At 37.5% G+C, this 25,126-nt stretch overlaps 1 protein-coding gene across 1 annotated transcript; it reads right to left on the bottom strand.

Moving 5' to 3' along the window:
- Positions 1-22,620: 22,620 nt before the first annotated feature.
- On the bottom strand, positions 22,621-24,839 carry LOC145098258 (glycerol-3-phosphate acyltransferase RAM2-like). Its single transcript, XM_079035912.1, has 2 exons — positions 24,174-24,839; positions 22,621-23,699 (listed from the first exon to the last, which is right to left on the bottom strand). Exons 1-2 carry the CDS (start codon positions 24,816-24,818, stop codon positions 22,827-22,829), a joined length of 1,518 nt encoding a protein of 505 aa, XP_078892038.1. The 5' UTR covers positions 24,819-24,839; the 3' UTR covers positions 22,621-22,826.
- Positions 24,840-25,126: the final 287 nt, after the last annotated feature.

Below are 25,126 nucleotides of genomic sequence, written 5' to 3'. Positions count from 1 at the left end.
TAAGGGGGTATAAGGTTGTTGCCTATAAAATGGCAACTTAATGGGTGTCCACTCTCACCCACCGCTTCCTTGATCGGTGGAGGGTCATTAGCCGAACGGGTAGGACAAGGACTTATAAATTCTCATTAAAAGTATGATGAATACTATAAAGTAACTAAATGTTTTATTAAATTCCCAATCTTAGTTACTTTAGGAAAAATGTGAATAAGGTGCTAATCCATGAAATTACACTTTACACTTTGTTTAAGTCGTTGGTGGAGCATGTGTGGTTAACCGGCACACTAACTTGGACTTAACAAGGTAGGTAAAGGGTGACTTAAGGTTTATCATAGTATCGGTGGAGCGTGTGTGGTTTACCGACACATCGATTGAGTGATAAACTTTAAGGGTACCAAGTGATTTGCATGGTTACTTCACACCTCGTTTTGTGATCCTCGGTATCTCAGTCACAAAACTTGGAGGGCACACTCGAGATTGAAACATGCCTTTGAAAAGTTCATTGAATCTCAAAATAATCTAGGAATTTCTAAGAACCAATCAAAAACCTAATATTTAATATTTCGTTTTTCATGGTGGAAATTGGTGAATCGTCATTCACCTACCTTTCAAATATGTTATAGCTTGGATTACGACATACCTCTTATAAGTTATAATATATTGTGATTGGATCCTAGCCTTAATATTACATTTTGGTGTTTTATTAAGGACTCTCTTAATATTTAAACTAATATTGTCCTCTTCTTTCAGATGTCTTCAAACAACGCTGCTTCTGGCTCTAATCCTAATGGCTCCTTTACCCTTATGAACTTATGTGGGAAAGTCACTTTTGATGGATCCAACTTCAATGAATGGATCAGAAACATCAGGATGATTACCTGCTATGAGGACAAAGAATATGTCCTTGATAAGGAGCTTAAGGAGATTGATGAGACCACTGCAACGCCCCAGGAGATCCTTGACTTCCAGGCACATGAAAGGGATGCTACCAAAGTGGCATGCATCATGTTGGCCATGATGACAACAAAACTCCAAAAGTCCTATGAGGACTTCTACCCTTTTGAAATGCACCAAGATCTGATGGAAACATACCATCAAAGTGCACGACAAGAGAGGTATGAAATCATTTGCTCCATGATAACAACCATGATGAAGGACGGAGAGTCTGTCACGAGCCACATGCAAAAAATGCAAAGGTATGTGGATCGGTTGCTAAAGCTTAATGTGAACTTCCCTGAGGAGCTTGCAATAGATATTATTTTGCACTCCTTATGTCACACCCTAAAACCGGAACGGCGGAAACGTTCTGGGGTGGATGACGTCATGTCATGTATCACAACATAGGCAGTATAGTAATCAAAGTACAACAACCAGTGCATTAATAGTAATAATTTTACATAGGTTACATTTCATAGCAACATCAAAATAATACAGAGAATAATATAGATGCAGCTTGGTACTAGGCTGACTTCACAAAAGCTCCCAGGATGTACCTGTCTATCGATGACCTGAGAATACAAGTTATTTTGAAAGCGAGTATCAACATTTTTATAATGCTGGTGAATTCATAAGTATTTAATGACGTTAGTATAAATACACATTGATATTCAAAATAACCTCATGTAAATGGTAGTTTAGAATCTACAAGGTATTAGAATTCTTTCTAGAAAATCCTATATTTTCTAAATAAAAGCAGTCTTCTACCAAGACCCGACAGATTTATGTTTTAAGGAGTAATTTTCCCCAAAATACTATCATTACCAAAATACAGTTTTGACTTTGAAGGAAACTATGAGGAAATCACAAGTAAAAATACTAGGGGAAAATAACATATACCTCAGCAGTAATACTGCTGAATAAAGCAAATGAAAACATAGACTCCAGGAGAGTATCAAATGAATGATACGCCTGGCTCAGTCTAACACAAGGAAGCACAGACTCCAGACAGTATCGAACAAACGATACAGCTAGCAAAGTCTAAAACAAGGAAGTACAGACTCTAGATAGTATCGAATGAACGATACAGCTAGCAAAGTCTAAAACAAGGAAGTACAGACTCCATACAGTATCGAATGAACGATACAGCTAGCAAAGTCTAAAGTATCTGGTAATCCTAAGTGGGTTGGTTTAAAGGTTTATAACGTGACCTAGTATATAACTAGGAAAGTAGGTTAAGATGGTTTCAAAAATACCGTGATAATTCTTATTACCTTAAAGCCATGAATTATAAGGTAAACATAAAGATACTTGTAACCATACTGATTTCCAATCGAATACTTGACGACCTGCTGGCATCGGAATGAATGTGACATTTGTCACCCCTTGGCTTGGTCGGTCGGGACTGTAGCTAGCAGTCAGGGTGTGGGAGTGTCTGTCCCGTATAGATCTATACACACAATGCCCGCTCTCCTTCTAGGAGACTCTAGTTACCAACTTGACAACGGTGGAATCCGTGTCCTGAGGATGTATCTCGTATTTCAAATTATATTATAAGTATTGGAATAATGATATAGACTTACGAATGAACTGACTCCTTTGGAATTCTCCGTACTGGAAAGAGTAAATAGAATCTTTTAACTATTCCTATAATAGTTACTAATGTTTCAGGTATATGATTGATCAATGGAAGGATGCCCTTGCTACCCAAGGGAAATGAACTGGTCGATGGAAACCTTTATGTATATACATGTATACATGATATATAATTAATATTTAAACGACCTTCAGATGGATAACCGATACCCACCAGACCACATCCCAACGAGGAAAAGGAAATAGGGCGAACTAGCTGTTCTAAGTCCTTTAAACATTATTTGTATAACTATACAAATATAAGCATGCATTTAACGAAATAAAAGCATAGAAGAAAATTTTGGTAAAACCTTTGGAAAATATTTACAAATAAGAATTTACGACTTGATGTCATTTTGTAAAACAATCTTTGAAAACCTTTGGAAACCTTTGAAAAACCTTTCATAAACAAGCTTTGAAAATGATTTGATAAAACAGTTTAAGTGAAGAAAACCCTTGTTTGAAACACTGCTATATCAAGTTTTGAAGGAAAACATACAGCACTAAAGATAGTTTGAGAAGGATCTAAACAAGTAACAACGTTTTGGAAAAACCATCAGAAGTAATATACTTGGTAAAACAGATGAAAGTGTAGTAAATCCTTTTGCATGCAGGTCATTAATCACATATGATTGACATAATAACTAGCATGTTTCAACTTGTATTCCCCCCATATAAGCATTTAAAAACATTTAAAAGGTTAATTTAGGGGTATGAACTCACCTGCAGCGAATGGATCGGATGGAAGTGTCGGTTGAGTGCTCGATGTCAAGTGAAGACTTGAACACACTTAATAACCCTAGTAACATATGAAGACATATGTTTACATATAATTAGTGATTATAACACTAATAAAACACGTATAAACATCCTAATATGAAGAAAACACTTTGGTCAAGTGCTAGGAGGCTATTGGGTTGCAATAAAGGAGTGTATGGCTTTATACGGAAGTGTATGGTCAAATGACCATGTTTGTTGGAGTTTGCGGCCCAAGGGAGTTTACTCCCAGCCGTAAACTCTCAATTGGGTCTCCAAACAAGTCTTAAAACTACTATATCTTAAGTGGTTAAGTGCTCCAAGGCCTAAACAAGAGATTGGGTGAGTTTAAGGTCCAATAATGGTCTTGTGTGGAGTTTACGGTCTGGGGAACACTTCCCCATGAGTTTACGGTCGTAAAATCATGGCATGAAGTGCCAAATCGTTGATTCAAGTCCCTAACTCATTGAGGTATAATTCTAGGTTAATGTCCAAGGCTAGGTGAGGTGATTAGGGCACATTTTGCACCATTTGAGGGAATTTACGGCCTAAGAAGGTTCTTGGGCTGTAAACCCTCATTCAACCCTCCAAACTTGATGTTTAAGGTCCATAACACTTCAAGGGTATGATCTAAGCTAGTCTCTAAGCACAAGGAAGGAGTTAAGGGCATTTTGGCACCCTTTTTAAGGGTTTACGGCCTAAGAAGTTCTTGGGTCGTAAACACCTTGTTCATGACATTTTTGGGTGATTTCAATGATAAATGGACATGTAATAAGCTTTAATACACTCTAGGGTAGAAGAACTTACAGTTTGGGGACGAAAACTTGAAGATTTTTAGGAGAAATCGGGTCTTGAAGAGAGAGGGTAGAGAGAGAGTGGAAAGAGTGTAAATGAGGTTCACTCAATCCTTATATAGGGTGAGTTTACTGCCCCAGAGTTTAACGCCCGGAGTTTACCGTCCGAGTTTACCGCCCCGAGTTTACCACCCGAGTTTACCGCCCGAAAACTCCATCTTATGAGATTTATGGAATGATTTTTGGTGTTAGGGCTTTCGTGGTTACTTTCTCAGACTTGATCGTTAAGCATGAAAAACTCAGAATACTCAAACGGATTTTTAAATTTTTTTAGAAGATGGCGGAAATGAATTTGACTTCCAAATGAAGTGTTTGACTGTGGAAGGTGATACACTTATCAGTGATGAGACACTGATAGGTCTAGATGAACCTAACAGTTACGCGGAAGCCATGATAGGCCCTGAGTCATCCGAGTGGAAAGAGGCAATGGACAGTGAGATACAGTCCATGTATGACAATCAAGTTTGGAACTTGGTTGAGAATGTACCAGGTCGTAAGACTGTAGCGTGCAAATGGATCTTCAAGAAGAAGATCGACATGGATGGTAATGTACACACTTATAAGGCACGACTGGTTGCAAAGGGTTTCTCACAAACTCCGGGAGTTGATTATGATGTGACCTTTTCTCCAGTGGCCAAGATTAAGTCCATTAGGGTTCTGTTAGCCATAACCGCATTTCATGACTATGAAATATGGCAAATGGATGTCAAAACCGCTTTCCTTAATGGAAAGTTGGCTGAGGATGTTTACATTAGTCAGCCAGAGGGTTTTGTCAACATAGAGAGTACCCTAATAGAGTGATAAGCTTGAGAAATCCATTTATGGGTTAAAGCAAGCACCTCGCAGATGGAATCTTTGCTTTGATGAGAAAGTCAAGGAATTTGGCTTTTCTAGGAGTGAAGATGAATCTTGTGTATATGTCAAGGCTAGTGGGAGTATAGTTAGCTTTTTGGTATTGTATGTGGATGACATACTACTTATAGGAAATGACATCCCAACTCTGCAGGAAGTTAAGTCCTAGCTTGGGAAGTGTTTTTCTATGAGGGACCTAGGAGAAGCTGCCTATATTCTAGGGATAAGGATCTTGAGAGACCGGAGTAAAAGTCTAATTGGACTTAGTTAGAGTACCTACTTGGATAAGGTGCTGAAGAGATTCAGCATGCGGGACTCCAAGAAAGGAGAGTTACCCATCGAGAGTAACGCCAGATGGAGTAAGACACAAAGCCCTAGTACTGAGGCTGAGGTAGCAGAAATGAGTCCAATACTTTATGCTTCGGCTGTAGGATCGATCATGTATGCTATGACATGTACTCGACCTGATGTAGCCTTTGCCTTGAGCATGGTTAGTAGGTATCAGGGGAACCCTGGAAAGGCACACTGGACTGCGGTAAAGAATATCCTAAAGTACCTACGGAGGACTAAGGACTGGGTCCTTACCCTCGGTGGGAGTGAAGACTTGAGAGTTGTAGGGTATAGTGATGCTAGCTTTCAGACTGATAGGGATAATTTTTGCTCTCAGTTAGGTTGGGTCTTTACCCTAAACGGAGGAGCAATTTCTTGGAAAAGTTCCAAGCAAGAGACAGCGGCTGATTCAACTTGCGAATCAGAGTATATAGCAGCTAGCGAGGTAGCAAAGGAGGCGATATGGCTGAAGAACTTCATTGGAGACCATGGAGTTGTACCAGCTATTAAGGAGCCAATGCAAATCTTCTATGATAGTGAAAGTGTTGTTGCCTTAGCCAAGGAACCAAGGGATCACGTGAGATCCAGATACATCGGCAAAAAATACCATTTTATCAGACATCGAATAGAAGAAGGACTCCTCGTGGCAAAGAGGGTATCATCGGATGAAAATCCAGCAGATCCCCTCACGAAGGGACTGACTCAGGTTAAGCATCTCCAGCATGCTCGGAGCATAGGGCTGAAGGATGATATTAGATTTAGTAGTTAGGTAACATTGAAATTTGTAAAGTGTAATTGACATTAGATGATGAATAAAAGGTGTTTTATTTATGAGTAAAGTGTTGCTATCTCTTGTCAATCGTTTACTATATTTCTTTTGCATGTTTTGACTTCCAGAATGATTATATTTGGTATATCATATTATTCAAACCTCCACAGTCGGTCATATGTCGGAAGTAGGTATGAATCAAGACTGTCATGATTGGTTGCAGTGGTCTAAGGTGTTGGACATGGCTACAACAATCATAAGTGCTCATAAGTTCTGAGCATTGGACTCAACCCACACTCACTGGAATCACTTCATGGAATTTATCTCGAGTGATCGTGAGACGGTAATATCATATAAGTCTTCAAACCTAGAGATATGATTTGTTACTTATGAGTTGGTTATGCATTGATTGTACGAAAACGCGTTGGTAACTCGATGTCATAAAACGTGCTTTTGTGTATAATTCAATGAGTGGTAGAACAAACATATGAGTTGAATTTTATTTGTTCCTTCTTGGATTAGAAGCTGATATCTGGGCCCCTCGATGATTTTGTTTTGACCTATGTACCGGGCCCGGTCAGAACTAAGTTGATGTGTTCAATTAAGTTCTTCGTCAAACAAATCGGAAATCAAGAAACAAACTGCTGGACAATAAGTAAGACATTGTTCCATGTATTTGTCCGGCTGATATCTAGAACAGAGGATTATATGATCACTTATCTTAAATGGCGTATCATCATCTTCTCAGTTCCGAGAGACCTTGAAAGAGCTACGATTTCCGTTCGGTTCCTGAAGTATTACAGTTATAGTTATTAGGCTTATCCAAGTGGGAGACTGTTGGATAAGATGTCTAAGTCCATAACTATTTTTGGTATGTACTTGACCCGACCCGGCATGGTCCATTTGGGTTACATGGCACCATGCAATTGGATAGACTAAATGAGAGAAATAACACTTGTGGATTATTAATATATTATAAGTTCTAATATATTAATAATATTATTTAATTAGTTTGATCAAGAATTAATTAAGTGATCAGAAGATAACTAATTAAATATATGGGTTGATTATGTAAATCATCCATAACTTGTATAGTGGGCTAAGAGGCTCCATGGATTATCAAGTTGGGTTCCACCCATAGGATGCTCCATTGGAGTTACAAACCCATGGGTCATGAAAATGAAGAGTCATGACACATTAGGGTTTACATGGTGTAACCCTAGATGTGTCAACACTATATAAAGAACATATTCTCCACCAAAATCAGCTAGACATAAGAAAGAAGAGGGCTAGGCCGATTTTAGAAGTGTGTATTCTCTCTAAACTCATTCCAAAAGCATTTGGTGTAGTGTGAAGCATTTAAGGCATCACAATTGGGGTACTAGGCTCACAAGGTTTCAAGGATCATAAGCACCAACAAGGTATGTTATTCTATCTTTCATTCAAGTTAAAAATTGTTCCCCATGTATGCTAGATATGAATATAACCTTGGAATTCAACTTTGCATGATTATTAGACAAACATAGATCCAAGATTATTAGGGTTACATGTACACTTAGGAAGTGTTAGAATGCTCAAAACCCATCAAGTTATTACTTACGACCTAGTATAAATTCGAGAAAGGCTGAAAGCATCTCGAACCCGATGAAGGAATTATACAGATAAGAGACGCAAACCCTCGGAATTACGGGTTGGTGATGGAGTTCTACTGAAGGCCTCACCATTGAGAAGAATGATATGTTTCGGTAAACATGGGAAACTAAACCCAAGGTATATCGGACCATTCGAAATCCTTGCTAGGATTGGCCCAGTAGCATATAAACTCCGACTGCCCCAAGAACCTAATAAAGTACATCTAACCATCTACGCGTCAAATTTAAAAAAATGTATGTCCGACGAGACCCTAGTGATACCTCCCGACGAAATCAAAGACGCATCCCTGTTGTGAAGGCCTGTTGGATCGTGAAACAAGGATCCGAGTTCACCTAGGAACGCGAAGACCAAATTAAACAAAAATACCCACATCTATTCCCCAACCCTTGAAGTCCCACTCAAATGCAAATTTTGGGACGAAATTCCTTCTAACGGGGGGATAATGTGACAACCGCCAAATTCAAGTCAAAGTCAATAAGTTAAACCCGTCAAACTTAACTAGTACTTGTATGTTAAAAAGTTATTCTATGTATAAAAATGTGCATTTGTATGTCAAAAATTCAAGTGTCTCAAAGAATCTATGTGTTAACAATGTAAAAACCCTAAAAAGGGAGTTAAATGCATCAAAACACGACTAAGGACCCTTTCGAGGACTTAAAACGATCATTAAGGAAGCATAACGTGGTTCACGAACCTTGCATTACGAGATTATGCGATATAAATGGGTAAGGTTAGATCTCTCCCAAATCTCTCCAAGTATGTGAAATCTCTCCAAGTATATGAAATCTCTCCCAAATCTCTCCAAGTATGTGAAATCTCTCCCAAATCTCTCCAAGTATGTGAAATCTCTTCCAAATCTCCCCAATAATGTGAAATGTCTCCAAGTATGTGAAATCTCTCCCAAATCTCTCCATGCATGTGAGATCTCTCCTAAATCTCTCTAAGTATGTGAAATCTCTCCAAGTATGTTAAATCTCTCCCAAATCTCTCCAAGTATGTGAAATCTCTTGCAAATCTCTCTCAAAATCTCTCTCAACTTTCTATAGTCATCCCCACCCTTAACTTGGCCAAAAACCGCTCGAATCGGTGAGTTATATCGAAAAACAGCTAAATAGGGCCGAAACCCCACATAGGAACTGAACCTCTTAAGAGCCGAACCTCCTGTCAGAACTGAACTTGTCAGAAGCCATCTCGGACTGAAAGCCAGCAGCAAGGACCGAACTTCGGCCCCCCATCCGAGACCCTCTCACCTTCGGTCCCTACTCCTACCCTCAGTTCCTTCTTTCCCTTCTCTCGGTTCTCACTCTCTTAGAGCCGAACCTCACAGGTTCGGTCCATATTGTCCGGTTTTCGACCACTTTCGCTTCCTAAGCCCGTTTTTGACGGGATTTTTTTAACCAAATTCATAATTTTATCATTTTTAACCCCCAAAACTCTTATTTTAATTATTTTTCAAGGATTTATTAATTGTAAATCATTATTTTACATTAAGAAGAGTATCGTACACCACAAGTGGGTCAAGTGTGCCCACTTGCCTCCTATGTGTCACTTTCTCATTGATCCAACCTTATCCACATCACACAAACCAAGGCAAACATCCTTTCACCCTAGCCACTTGCTCCAGCAACCCTCCATATAAGGAAATGCCTGGGATTTCCTTGATCATTTTCTTCACCATCAAACACTTATACACTTCTTAAACCATCAGGGCGGCCTCTTTTCTCTCAACTTTCAGCCACACTTTTGAGGTGTTCTTGAGTCATTTATTCACTTATTAGTAAGTATTTCCTTCTAACTCAAAGTTCTATTACATGTTTTCATAACACTCTTGGATCATCTACACACATATTAACACGAAATCGTTCTTAGGATCATCCAAAAACTTCGTGTGTTCATCAAGTGTTCTTCACTTGAAACTCATCATCTTCAACATTCAATCCTTCAAGGAATCACATAAGGTGATTTCGTACCCCTACATTTTCTAGTTTTCTTCAGTTTTCAGGGAGGGAATACAAGTTAAAATACCAAAACATATTCAAAACTTAACTTGACAGCTTACAACAGAAAATTTGTGACCTGTTCACGAACTGTTTTACCCAACTTAAACTTAATATTTTTCAAAACTATTTAATATGCAAGTAGTTCAGGATTGTACCTTTAAAATTACTACTTGAACATCTCCATACGATTTTTCTACGATTTATGGTGATTTTTACAAAACTGCTTATCATTTTAGAAACGAATTCGGACCAATCTGATATTATGAACACTTTCACATAAGTTAGAGAATTCTAAAAATCATAATAAAAATTATGAACAAACTAGACATAATTTCTAAACTCTCAGAGTTTACGGAGTTAGTGTTCGACTTTGTATGATTTTTCTATGATGATTTCAAAACAGTGCAGAAAGGATAAAAACTAGTTACATGGTTTACCATATTAACAACACTTTGTAGTATGCTGAGCAAAGTGCATAACAATAAGTTTCTAAATGTTTGGATGCATTCTTGTTATTTTACGATCATAAACAAAAATTAGTCATTCATGTTAAGGTTTTTCCTCCATTCATTTCGAACACATATAATAAACTACATTAAGTATAGTTTATGAATTTTCGATAAAAGCATACTACATGGAAAAGGTTTTACTCTCAAAACAAATGGGTTTTTCATATACTACTTGATAAACTATAATGGTAATAGTTTATGGATTCATATCACAAATGTATTTTCATAAAAGGTGATTTCACTTCCTCCACGGAAGAGGTTTTATACTCAAAACTATATCTAAACTAGTTAAGGTAAGTTGTGAGACATTCTCCTTCGGGGTACTTTTAAGTACCACAGAAAAGTCCTGTAAGTTATAAGCAGAGTCTCTTGTAGGGAGAGCGTGATATTTGTTTATAGATCTATATTGGGATTGACAACCCACACCCATGTTGCTTGCATAAGTCCGATCGGGCGATCGGGGGGGTGACAAATGTCATTTCGTTTCCAACATCTGAAGAACATCGCAGCAGGTCATCCTGTCGTAATATGGTTATAACGACTCACATAGGGAGTTAGCAATCTTTCTAGTTTACAGGAAAAATTCTACTTTGAAAAGGGGTTTTACTTCTAAATTAAATGAGTTTATGCCGATTTAAACTTGCATGAATTACTTTAAGTATGGAAAAATAATTATACATATTCTCGGTCTTGACATTTAAGCCTACATGATTTTTATAAGGAAAATATTAGATTTTCTTTGAAAACACATTACCATTATGAACATTATAAGTACAAAACACACACATATTCTCGGTCTTGACATTTAAGACTACATGACTTTTATAAGGAAAATATTGGATTTTTTTTGGAGACATATTTCTATCAAAACTACATTTCATCTAGAATTGTTAGACTTCAGCTATAATTGCTAAGTATATATGGTAAAGTTATATAAGAATCTAGTCACAATCAACTTAGAATTGGTGGGCCCGCCTTACTTCCTGTTCCTTGTTTGGTTGTGGACCTAGGGCATACCCATTATATTCGACAGTTTATTTAACTTAAAGTTTATATAACTTATATGCACTGGGTGATTATAGAAGGAATCTACAGGTCTTTCTAGGGTACATTATTGCATAACATAGGAGAGTTCATTTCACGTTTAATAAAGAAAATATTGAATTTTTTGAAATCATACTCTATAGCTTTTTACAAGGAAAACGGCTTCTTTCTCAAATAAAACTCTTATGAACTCACCAACTTAATTGTTGACGTTTTTTCAAACTACTTGTATTCTCAGGAATTCAGTGAAACAGGAAATCAACCGCTTTTGAGGATGGGACGTTAAATCGTCAAACATTTCATTTTTGTCATCATAAGTGTAATTGATTGGAAAAATGTAAACACATACTATTGTATAACTTTTTTAATTATATTTATGATGGTTGTATTTACTTTGAGCACTATTATACTCGTTGTTGTGATACTATACATGAAGTCCTCCACCCCTGGACGTTTCCGGCATCCTTGGTTTGGGGGTGTGACACTAACAATCGAGAGTGCATTAACAACCTCTCTATTGATCCAATACACTACTGCACAAAGCCCATGAGGGACTAAACATACTAACTCTGAAACCAATTGACCGATCAGCAACTGCCTATCCTGGGCTATAGATAACAATATATACAACAAGCCGACAGAATCCCTTAACACTCAATACCTAACCTGAGCAACCAAAATGCCTCTTGACCTATTCCTCGACATTTCCAAAAGAAACCACTGGCTACATCGAGTTCCTTAGCCAACATGTTCTTGTCGCGAAGACGCCTCTTGCATTACTGAACACATACCTCTAATGACACCTTGCTCTACACCCTTGTCTTGACAAAATCCTGAAACAAAGTCTCACATACTCAGGCCACTAATCCCTACAAACCCTTATTCTGATACGTTAAACTAAACATACCGATGTTCCTCTAAGCATAATACCTAGTTCTCCCCCACTTAGGGTTCGAACTACCACTAGCTGGCGTTGGTAACAAACCATATCCCAACCCATATCAACCAGACACATAACATCCCTGATAACACAAGATGGTCTTATAGATAAAGACCAAGCAACCCCAAAGAGATTCTGAATCTCAGATGGAGACCTCAAGAACTTCCCTAATCACAACCACATCTAATATGAAGATTCCCATGCAGATGCATAACAATATTTCTGAAAGTTCATTCATAAAACCAACTCACTATCTAGAACAAACTGACTACCATAATCCTCGTCTGCAAACCCCTTACCGTCAGATCATCGCGAGAATCATTCACAAATACAAAAGGCATTATCCTCATAGTCGGGATACATTAGAGACAACAAAGGTTTTCACTCCCGATTCGCCTGAAATCATCAGCTAGCACGTAACCTGCCTATATACCAAGAAGCAGACCCTTGGTCTCATCTCAAGCCATCCATACCATAAAATCCTCTTGTGCATTCCCATATTGTTGTTCTGCCATCATAGACCACAACCATCCAGCCCCATGATGGGTTTACATCACAACTCCAAAAATCACATGTCTGACCTCTCTCTCCTACGAACATGGAAAACCTTGGGAGAATATAATCCCCAATGTGGATAGTGACCTCCCAACTTATCTGCCAACCGCTCAGCCTCTAGATGCAATCCTCAAGCCAATCATCACAATCACTTCCTTTTTTATTCTCGTAACTCAACCGGCACTACCCCGTAGTAATATGGAGCCCCACATTCCCAGAACTCCCTAAAGGTTATTGAACGAGTCCCAATTAAAGCCACCTTCTCATAACAGAAAGAACCCAAATGCTCCTCCAATACCTCCATGATACTCTCCTTGATCGTACCAAAGATCACAGGAGACTGCTCAAGTATGTTGTGCGTAGATTCAGACGAAATGAACTCCCGCGTCTGATCATCCAACAGCCTAGCTCCAAAACCTAAGCCTGAGCCCTCGCCCGTGTGACAACTGTCAAATTCCAGTCAAGTCAAAGTCAACTAAAGTCAACAAGTCAAACCGATCGACTCAATTAACCTTTGTGTACTAGGGCTTACGTTAGATAATTGCTATACAACTCGCTATGCTAATGAGAAATCATCAATTGAAAAGTCCGTACATCTAGATTCCCTTAACCTAAAACTGCGTTAAGTAATGAGCCAAACCGATAAAACAATGTTGCATACTCATCGGGAGTGTGTAAGATCCTTAAACATGGCTTAACGGGGCTTACGGACCTTGCGTTGAGGAGCCAAACATTCACAAATGTCACACACGAAACCTCTCTCAATCGTTTTCACTCTATCTCTCTTTATCAAAAATCTCTCCCAAATCTCTCCAAGAATGTGAAATCTCTCCCAAATCTCTCCAAGAATGTGAAATCTCTCCCAAATGTCTCTTTGTATGAGAAATCTCTCCAAGAATGTGAAATCTCTCCCAAATCTCTCTAAGAATTTGAAATCTCTCCCAAATATCTCTTTGTATGAGAAATCTCTCCAAGTATGTGAAATCTCTCCCAAATCTCTCCAAGTATGTGGAATCTCTCCCAAATCTTTCTCAAAAGTTCCCACGACTTTTTGAAGTCATTCGGGTCATTCCGACCCTTAACCGGGCCAAAAATCGTTTAAAATGGAGTTAGAATAGAGAAAATACCCTAAAGGATCCAGACCTTTCCCCTAGGGCCGAAGCCTCTTAGAGACCGGACCCTCTTGGAGTGGAACCGAGGCATGCGAGCCGCAACAGGCGAGCCGCAGCCAGCGATCCGCAACCACGCACCGCATCAGGACTCCCCTCGGACCGCAACTTCCTTCCTTCGGACCGCAGTCATGCGACCAAGCGACTTTGGATTAGGCTGCTGATGACCGAGCCTTAGCACCTCCGGTCCTGAACTTCAGATTTCAACACTTTCTAATTGGTTTTCAACATTTTTAACATTTTAAGCCCGTTTTTAATTATTTTAACGCGAGATTTTCTCTAGAAATCATATTTTGACATATAACACCCTAAATATTCATAATATAAACATATTTTTATGGAAATAATTATTTAAGAATAAAATCTATTAAATGAGATCTTGTGGTGGAGTGTTGACTTATCTTTGATTTATGACACAAGCAACCACCACCCCCACTCCATGACTAACCCACACACCTCCCCACCATACCTTTTCACTTCCTTGTACTTTCCCACTCAATTTACAGCCTCTTCCACATCCAAAGAGCTGAAAGACTCTCTCCCTCTCTCTTCATTTCACTCACTTCACTCATTTCCTCCACAAATCAAACACCACTTTTCTCTCACACAAATTCAAGATTACCAAGGCATTTTCCAGCTTTTCTCCTTCATTTTGGTAAGTATCATCACCCTCCTTATGGTTATTACCTTTCATTCTACTCAAATCATTGATGGCTTACACAAACTCCATCATTATTGTGTTAGATTCTTGAATCTTCAAAGCAATCCTTCAAGTGTTCTTGAGTTGAACACTTCTCTTCTTCAACATTCAACCACTGAAATCACTCAAGGTGAGTTCATACCCCTACATTTTCATGTTGGACTCCATTCATGGACTGTTTTGGGAAACTTAAAAATTTTAGTTTTGAAAACTGTTTTAGGTGCAAGTAGTTCCATTTCTTAGCTTTAAAATGACTACTTGCACATCTCCACACGATTTTTCTACGATTTATGGTGATTTTTACAAAACGGACTATCATTTCAAACACCAATCCGGACCACTCTGTGATTATGGACTTTTTCACACAAGTTGGAGGTCATTAAAATTCATAATAAAAATTATGAACAAACTAGACTCATTTTCCAAACTCTCAGAATTTACGGATTCTGATTTTCACCTTTAATTATTTTTCTGTGAATTTTCTAAAAATAGAATAGAAATGGTAATACTAGACAAATGTTTTCAATTTCATTTACACCTTGTAACTTGTTGAGCAAGGTGTGTACCTTCATGTGATGATATGTTATTACCATATATGTCACTTTGTCTTGTTATATAGACATACCTCAGAAAACAAATGGATTCTTACCTTCATAAGTATGGTAAATATATAAATGGTATTACAAGGTTATATCCATTGAAATACAAACATTGGTAAACTATGACAAGTATAGTTTATGCTCACCACCCCAACAATTATTCAATAAACTATAATAGGTATAGTTTAGGATTCATTTACATAACAAACACATTACTAAGGGCATTACACATACAAAAGGGTTACCACCACTATGAATAATTATGATAAACTATAATAAGTATAGTTAAGTTCATTATACCCCCACAAATGAATACGCTAGTTATAATCGGTTTAGTTATGGCGTATATACATTACAAACAATGTGATAAACTATAATAGGTATAGTTTATGTTTCATCTACACTACGAACTTGTTACAAGAAGGGATTCACTATCACCACCACTTTTGATAAGCTATAATATGCATAGTTCATGTTCACTACCACTATCGCTATTTGATGAACTATGATATGTATAATTTATATTCACCATCACCACCACTTTTGATAAGCTATAATATGCATAGTTCATGTTCACTACCACTATCGCTATTTGATGAACTATGATATGTATAGTTTATATTCACCATCGCCATCACATTTGGTAAACTATAATATGCATAGTTCATGTTCACTAGTCACTATCACTATCCGATGAACTATAATATGTATAGTTTATGTTCACAGCCACTATTACTATTTCGTACACTACACTAGGATTTGGTTTCGCTCTTTGGTTTTAAGACTACATTCAATCTAGAATTGTTAGTTTTCAGCTATAATTTCTAAGTGTATATGCTAGAGTTATATAGAACCTAGTCGTGATTGACCTAGAATTGGTGGGTCCGCCTTATTTCCTGTTCCTCGTTTGGTTGTGGGCCTAGGGCAGACCCATTACATTCGATGTTTTATCTAACTTAAATTTTATATAACTTATATACACAAGGAAATTATAGAAGGAAACTATAGGGAATTCTAGGATGCACTATTTCATAACATAGAAACTTACATTTCACATTTTGAGGAAAATATCGGATTTTATGGAACAACTTAATTGCTTTTACAAGGAAAAATAGTTTATTTCCCAATTAAAACTCTTATGAACTCACCAACCTTTGTGTTGACACTTTTTCAAACAACTTGTATTCTCAGGAAATTACTAAACAGGTAAAACAACTGCTTTCGAGGACGGGATGCTAAAGCGATAAATACAAAATTTATTTTGTCATCATGATGTAATTGATTTTGGAACATGTAAACTTACTCTATGATGTAACTCTTTCAATTATATTGATGATGGTTGTGTTTAATTTTTTCACTATTATACTCGTTGTTATGATACTATACATGAAGTCATCCACCCCCGAACGTTTCCGCCGTTCTGGTTTGGGGGTGTGACGGCCCGCACTAGGACCACCAACCGCTCTGCCTCGAAGGGTCACCATACTGAAAATAGGCTATATAAACCATCAGAATATGTATCAATATATATATATATATATATATATATATATATATATATATATATATATATATATATCAAGGTTGCATAAATTGCTCGACGGTCGACCGGGGTCAAGGGATTAATCAGCTAAGTGGGGATTAATCGGGGACCATTAATTATTAATAAATTATTAAAAAATTACTAAATATAACATTAATCCTAAGAATATGGGCTCCAAATACCAATAACTATCCAAATCTTTAACTTCTTAAATTAACCCTTTATGAAAGTTATATTGTTGTAAAAAAGAATCAATAAATCTAGAACCAATCTCACACACTTCCAAGATAACATAAAACTGAACTCAAAGTACGAGTAACAATCCAAACTTTTAACTCTTTTACTTGGCCCTATAATACTTGTTTTAAGAGTACATAACAGTAATAGAAACTCTTAACACTTCACCTCCTACAACCCAACACCAAAGTACAAGAATGTTGGATCAGTTACACCTTCTTTGTATTAAGCAAACACAATGCTGCTATCATCATGCATACTCTCTCCAACAAAACTACACATAAGTATAAATAACATTAACACCAAGTTTTTGAACAACATGTAAAAATATGGACTCCGTTCATAAATGGAAACTTAGAGCAAAAAAAAACTTACAATTGAAGGTCACTGAGCTTTGAGAGGAGGTACTTTGTTGCTGCTTCAATTGTGAAAATGGAAATGCATCTAAATTCTATTTGGGACAAAAATCATTTGCAATTAGTTGAGGATGAGATTGAGTATAAGATAATACATCCCTTTTATTCACCAAACTTTTCCTAATTTGATAATTTCCAATCTCACACATTGAAATTGTCAACTAAATGTTTTCAATAAATTCTTTAAGCAAGAATCATGCCTGATTTTATGCAAATCATCAATTTGTAAATGTAGCTCCTAGATTGTTAAGTATCAATTTGATTCGACTTTAAAGGAATTACATTAGGTCAAGTATCAATATCAATCTAGATGCATATGATTCGTCAGGGAAAAAGAAACAATTGAAATTGAATCATAGAAATGATGAAGTTATGAGGAATTAAACCATTGATGTGATTCCCTGTGAGAATCAAGACCTGTAAATTTAGACCAAAGGCGCTATGTCGTGAGTGAAGAACTAACCTGCGCGCTTTGTGTCGAAGAGAAACGGAGGTTCGAGTCGACGGGATTTCTGCCAACTACTCCAACCGCCACCTGCATCCTCGCTAATCTGTGTCGCCGAATCAGGGAGAGGAAGAATCCTTTGTACACTCGAGTTGTGATGTGGGTTGGTGATGGAACTCAAATTCACCTTCGGAAGAACGAGATGCAAAATAGGGAAGAACGAGATGTAAAGTGGAGATATGAATCAGTTATAAGTTCATCCCACAACGCTAGTTGAAGCATTCTTTAGAGGAAAACTTATTCTATAAAAAGAGCTTGTATCTCTTAGAAAATTAAACCAAGCTATGTTGGCGAGCCGGCTCCTTTGAGCTAGCAGGTTTTTGGTCCGATTATGAGTCCGATTTGGACCGATTTGGACCAGTTTTGACTGATATTGACCAATTCCGATTAGCTAACCCTCTAGCACCTATTCGTAGGCAGTTGGAGGCCGCCAAGCGCCTAGGTGCCGATTAATCGGCTGCCTAGACCGATATTTACAACACTGATATATATATATATATATATATATATATATATATATATATATATATATATATATATATAGGCTCCGTGGATTCATCACATTCCTCCTTGACTCGAGTACATATCCTCTGCTTCCAGTAGTACGTGCCTATACTACCTTCCACATCTATCCGTACTTTCCTCAAGGATCGCTTTGAATCCTCCAAGTCACTCCTAATCCACACAAATAATCATTCACAAGACAAGGTGCCCAACACTAAATCTTCTCCTAGCTTTTCCTAGAGCAACCACCACACCACTCTCCGCCATCAGCTGCATATGGAATTCCTACCTGCACTCTCCAACTAGCTCACGAATACAATTACATATCACTGAAACTAGATAATTCTTCGAATGAAAGGTCTCACACTACAACGGTTGGACTCAGACAAGAGTTGCACAATAATGTTAAAACCTAACCTTCTAAAATTTGTTAGTTTCCGTAATATGTAACTTAACATATTCGCTTACTAGTTAGTTGATGTTGGTGAGAACTCCTAAAAAGCACAAAGCAAGCAACATTCGAGCATCGAGTAATCGGAATCATGCATAACCTAACCAGGTCATCTTATCACCGATTGATCAGTAATAGTATGCAAGTCTAGAAACTCATATAATAGGCACATAAAGGTATCTCTCCTAGCAATCTATCATTCAAATCTCGAGCAGATCCTTTTCCCTAATTAGCATGCGATTCACAGATTCATAAATCAAAGCATATCATAAATCATGGATGGGTATTTTCGGAAAAGTTACTTGAGCTCGGTCGATTGCATGCACCACACCCTTTTTCTTTTATGAGAAACCTTTTTTATAAAACATTTCTTTTTGAAAAATTCTACCAAACCCTCAGTTTGAGTTCAGAGACACACGAGAGCATGCCCAAATCTCTCAAACTAAGGCTCTGATACCAAATTGAAACGTCCCAAAGATTAATACCACAAAGTCTTGTTTTTAAATTAATAAAACCATTATCCCAAAACATCAATATAAAACAATGGTGGAACAAAGTGTATCAAATACATCACAAATATCAGAGTAATCATAAAAATGCGGAATGAGGTGGTGGGTATTCTACAATCATCTTGGGCTCTTCCCTTTCGAACAAGAAGTACCTAAAACATAAACTGAAAACCATATGCACAAAGCTTAGTAAGTTCCCAAAAATACCACATACCATACATAATAAACACATAATGGGCCCAGCCCGTAATCGGGCCCCGCCCAACATCGAGCCCCGCTCGGTATACAAATCTGTCATTCATCGGGCCCCGCCCGACACACATATAAACATATAAACAGTTAAACAAATAACATAGGAAATAATCACAAAAATAAATAGCAAAGATAATGGCCATCGGGCCCTACCCGGTAAGCATACAAGCACATAACACATGCAAGAGTCACACCGACATTTAACATCCTAACATAACTAGTCATAGGTCGACATTGGTGACTTTAACCCGCTAAACACAGTGAGGAAACTCACATCTGAATCGGAACGATAGCTGATGAGGTCCTGACTCTGAATCTCAGCTCTAGCTGATGCCTAACCATCAAAAGACTAATTCTCAAACATAATCCAGAATACCCAAAATACCCCTAGGTCAAACTAGGTCAAACAGTCAAAAAAGTCAAGAAGAGTCAACTCAGCTGACTGCCATGTCGTGGTAGCCCTTTACTAGGTCGTGGCGTCGAATACGACAAAATAGTTGCGACCAGGCCCGCCACCACATCGTGGTGGCCTTGCTACACCGTGGTAACTGGGTTTCCAGTAGCCTAACATATTTAACCATTTTCTTCGATTCTAAACGGTCTCCAACTTAGATCTAGTCCATAATAGGGTCTAGATCTCAACTTTAAGGTCCAAAACACTACATGGATTAAGCAATAATCACTCAATCTTTTAGGTTACTTGTCTAAAAGCTTTAGAAGAGTTTCTAACACCAAAAAAAAATCATAAAATCAATGCTTTTCAGAGGTGCATGTCCAATGCATGTCTTGAACTCTTATTAGGTTAAATTAGGGCAAAAAGGGCCAAGATTCTATGCATGGCCTCAAAACTCAAATCTAAATTAGATCCAAAGATTCAAATGCTCCAAATGGTCTGTAGATTTATAAAGTTGCAAGCTTTATGAGGTTCTACCTTCCAAAGCAACAAGGCATAGAGAAAAATGGACAATATCCATAGATCTATCAACTAACTCATCAAGATGAAGACTTTATACCTCCTTGAGATGCTTGAGGAAGATAAACTCCTGGACCTACGTTGCTTTGGACTCCCAATATGATCTTTCACCACCTTCTTCCTTCACAAGCACCAAACACACACACTTTAAGGCTAAAATCACACAATGGATCTAGGGTTTGCAAGGGACGATTTGGAGAGACAAAGGCTGATGGGAGGGAGGCTATGAGAGGTTAAGGAGTTTAAATAGGGCTTAACCCTTAAACTTTAGGGTTTTCTCCAACAGCTGCCACTACATCATGGCAAAATCACCACGTCGTGGTGGTTCGTTGAACTCCCTTTGACCAAAAGCTTATTGCCACGTCGTGGTGAGGCTTCACCACGTCGTGGCAGAAAAAAATCATACATAATCGAAATAATTTCATACCTAGAATCGAGTGTTACACCAGGTGTCCGTAGTCGTGGTATGGAGTGGAGAGCTCTACGTGTTATCACAACTAATGTGATTTGTTTGTTCCAATCGGTCACAAAAATGGTCGTTGTTCTTGAAGGAACTTGTCGGAAATCCATCTATGTGCTCGTCGGAAAAAGAATTACAACAATTGTAACATGCAAACAAGAAACAAAAAGAAGAAGAAAAGTAGAGGCTACAGTTTTTGGATAGTTGCAATCAGAATGAATGTAGGAAATAGGGCAAGGTTGGGCTTAGTTAAATTTAAGTGGGCTAGACATATTTTTAGTGGGCTAATTTTTTTTGGGGTTAAATTTTCTTTCTTGTAATATGGAGTAATTTTTTTGGGGTTTAGTTGATTTGCTAATACAAAATTATATGGAGTGTGTGTGATCTAGAAAATTCGTAAAATGGTTGTTTAATTTTAAAAATTATGTTTTTTTTACTTAATTGAATTAAACAAAAATATAAATAATTGTGGAGTGGTAATCATTTCCCTTAGTTAGTGGTGTGGTACTGAACATGTAATAAAGATGTCGTAGTATTGTTATGGTAGCACTTTTCTATCGGAGATTTAGGTGTTTTTTGTTTTTTCGAAGCGAAATTCATGAAGTCCGCGGATCACATTTACAACTCTCTGCATGAGAAGATGTTGACCAAACGGTTGCAGCCTGTAAAAAGTTTGTTTGTTTTTTAACGTCTACAAGTTGTTGCAGTAAACTGAAATTTAAATAAACTGATTTTACAAACTGAAAATAGTTTTCAACATCGAATTTTTAATAATCCAGTTTTAAAACATTGAAAGAATGCTAAAAAAACATGTAAAAAAATATAAAAAATGTAAAAGAAGCTATCATAATTTAAAAAAAAAAACTAATTTTAAATAACATAAAAAAAGAAAATTATAAAAAAAATTAAGAAAAAACTATAAAAAATGTCTAGAAAATTTATAAAAGAATCACACATGTTAAAAAATATAATTCAAACTGAAATTTTTTATTAAAATAAAAGGTAAAAAAAAAAAAAAAAAAAACGACTTTTTAAAAGAATGAAGTTATGAAAAATTGTTGAAACTATAAAAAAGAAATTGTAATAAATTCATAAATCAAAGTTTTAAAAGAAAAATCAAAGTTAAAAAAAGAAAATAAAAAAAACTATACCAAATTTCTCAAAAAAATCATTTGAAAAAAATAAAAGGTAAAAATTGTTTGAATGACAAGTCTAAGTGCTGTGTGGAACAGAATCCGAAGAGTTCTAAAAAGAACCTGATACAAGATTTCAAATGATGCAGACATGATGGTATGAAACGTGAATAGGATGGTGATTCTCTCAATTAAAAAGTCAAAGATTTAAAGTCATTAAAGACATAGACAGGAGTTTAGAAGCACATTAAATTGACGATAAAAAAACATAACATAAAAAATAAATAAATGGCATGGTGAAGTTGAAGATGGCAAATTATCAACACAATTTTCTAACCGTTTTTGATGTAAATCGTCTATATATGGCTATGGTTAAAGCTGACATAAATATGTATGGCACTATTATTGAAAGTGACAGGATAGTTTCATACTTAGCCTAACCTCCATGGCTATGGTTAAAGCTGACATAAATATGTATTAACAAATACTACATAATTTAATTATGCTACTACATATAGTTTAACGATTGCCATACCCAGCCTAGCTCACACGATTTTCCGGCAACTGCCATCATATCCGGCCAACATTCTGTACTTATCTTTCCTCGTGAAATTCATACATTCAAACGACAAACTAGAGGCGATCATTTGTTGTATATTATTTGCGACATCGTGGCTCAGTTTCCCGTTTCTACAAGTTGATTCATAGGGTAACTTGTTCAAGAAAGTAACTTCATAAGTTGGACTAGGGTTCATCGCGAAGTAAAATGTATCCATTGATTTCCACCCTCTTACGGTAGTGGCGTGAAACATGGACATCTTGGTTGACATAGCCACCGGAACCAGGTCGTCTGTGAGTTCTGCAAACAGAGCTGAAAACCGGAACAGAATTGGTTCTCTACTGGTCGTTCCTTCGGGGCATATGACCAAATCTTCTTCTTGTAGAAGCTTCTTGATTATGTTGGCATCGGTGGTCCGGTCCCTGGTTAACCGGATAGTTTTGATAGGAGACATTATCTCCGAGAGTCTTGAAAGAGAGTACGTGACGGCGGGGATTGGACGGCCGAGGGCTGCGGAGAGGAAAACCGGGTCTAGGAGGGTACGGTGGGAGCAGACGAATAGGACGCCAGTTTGGCCGGTTGACTTTTGAGCCGCCGGAGGTGGTGATCCTTTAACTATGACTCGCATTCCGAGTGCCCAAAAAGCGTAATACGTTATACTCATGGGGAGGAACATACCGGCGGCTATACGTAGACATGCAAGGAGGAAACCTACCGGAATCCAAAGAATGGTGACTAGAGCCATGAATGGGGTAAGCTTATTGACTAATCGGCCGTCGTGGAACACCACTCGTTTTGGCAACTTGTCTGCTGTTACAGCCTGAACTTCCGCTGTGGCTGGTGGAACTATATAACCTTCCTGAAGTTAAAGAAGATGACTTTAATTAGTTGATTATGAAATATCTAAGTCAACGTAACCATATCAAACTATCTATTTGTGTTTCCAAAACTCCAATCTCTTTTTTTAGTTGTATAATAACATTATTTTTCTCGATATCATTCCGTTTAAGGTTGATATTTATGTCGTAAGTGGATCACAAGTCGAAATAAAAGTTGTATATCGAAAAAAATTGTTACCATATATCTTCTTAATGTTATTTTTTAGGATATTATCATATGTAGTATCATAGTAATTATACTTAATATATACATTCTTCTATCCCAACCGATCCTGATTTCAATTAATGGGCTTCCAGGAGATAAGTTTGCTGTAATACCAATATATTTTTTGGTTTAAGATGAGTAGTTTTTTTTTTATATAAATATAGTTCAAGTATAAATGTTATGAAAAATGAAAGGAAATAACACATTTTTTATTGGTTTTGGTTATGACCTTGCATAATTTCATGAATGGGTAGTCAGTTTTCCGGTCACCAAGTGCCAACTCCGGTGGTGACGCGTCTTTAAAAGCCTTCAAAAGAGCGTCAGCCTTGTTACTTCCGACGAGAACTCCAGGTTTATTAACAAGTCCGGTAGCTCTTCCTTTCCAACTATGAATCACCGTACCCATCACCAAATCGACACCTAAAAACTCCTTCAAGAAGGGCTCCACCATTACAGTCGGAGTCGCTGTCAAAACACACCTCTTCCCACAAGCCGAGAACAAGCCCCAGGCCTCCGGGTGGAGGTCATCCGCGTAAAATTTTGGCAAGACGGCATGCGCCGCAGATTCAATGTCAGAAACCTTCACTCCGGCAAAGGTGGCAAATATCATAACACGGACCCCGGCAGACTCTGAAATGAAATAATAGAGAATTCCGGCGATGGGAGAAGCAAGAAGCAAAATGAGGAGTCGCAAAACTCCACCAACATCAAATGCAACGAGGGCAAAATAAGGAAATGAACTACGTCCCCGGAGCAAAGTTCCGTCCAAGTCCGAGACTATAGTTTGGTTTTCCCGGCCAAATGTATTGCAATTAGATATTGGCGGAAATTCATAAGTGAATTCAGAATAGTTCTGATTATGCGGCATTGTCATCGGGAAATTTGTTAGAGTTGACGTTTTGCTTTTAGTTATGAACGAGTATGTTTGGTGTTTGTATATATATAGAATTGAAATTAATGATATTTACGACTAGTAAAGTTTATATTCAATTAAATTTAAGTTTAAAATATTGTTTACATTAAATTAAACTTATCCATCCATATTCTAAGAGGGGCGGGTGTGGGCAACGCCCGTGTGGCGTTATCCGATGTGGCAGCGCCATAACGGGGGAACACCGCCCTCCCTCCCGTTATCGCATGTCATGCTACGTCGCGTGATTGTGGTAACATTTCGTAATGCGT

The sequence above is a fragment of the Lactuca serriola genome, chromosome 1 (genome assembly GCF_051521515.1).
Source record: "Lactuca serriola cultivar US96UC23 chromosome 1, Lser_US96UC23_V15, whole genome shotgun sequence".
Classification (NCBI taxonomy): domain Eukaryota; kingdom Viridiplantae; phylum Streptophyta; class Magnoliopsida; order Asterales; family Asteraceae; genus Lactuca; species Lactuca serriola.
The sequence above is the reverse complement of the archived record's forward strand: the minus strand, read 5'-3'. Positions and strand labels throughout refer to the sequence as shown.

Coding starts and splice junctions, on each gene's coding strand:
- LOC145098258 (XM_079035912.1), bottom strand. CDS start 24,818: ATGACAATGCCGCATAATCAGAACTATTCTGAATTCACTTATGAATTT. Junction 23,700..24,173: donor CATTCATGAAATTATGCAAG/GTCATAACCAAA, acceptor CTTTAACTTCAG/GAAGGTTATATAGTTCCACC.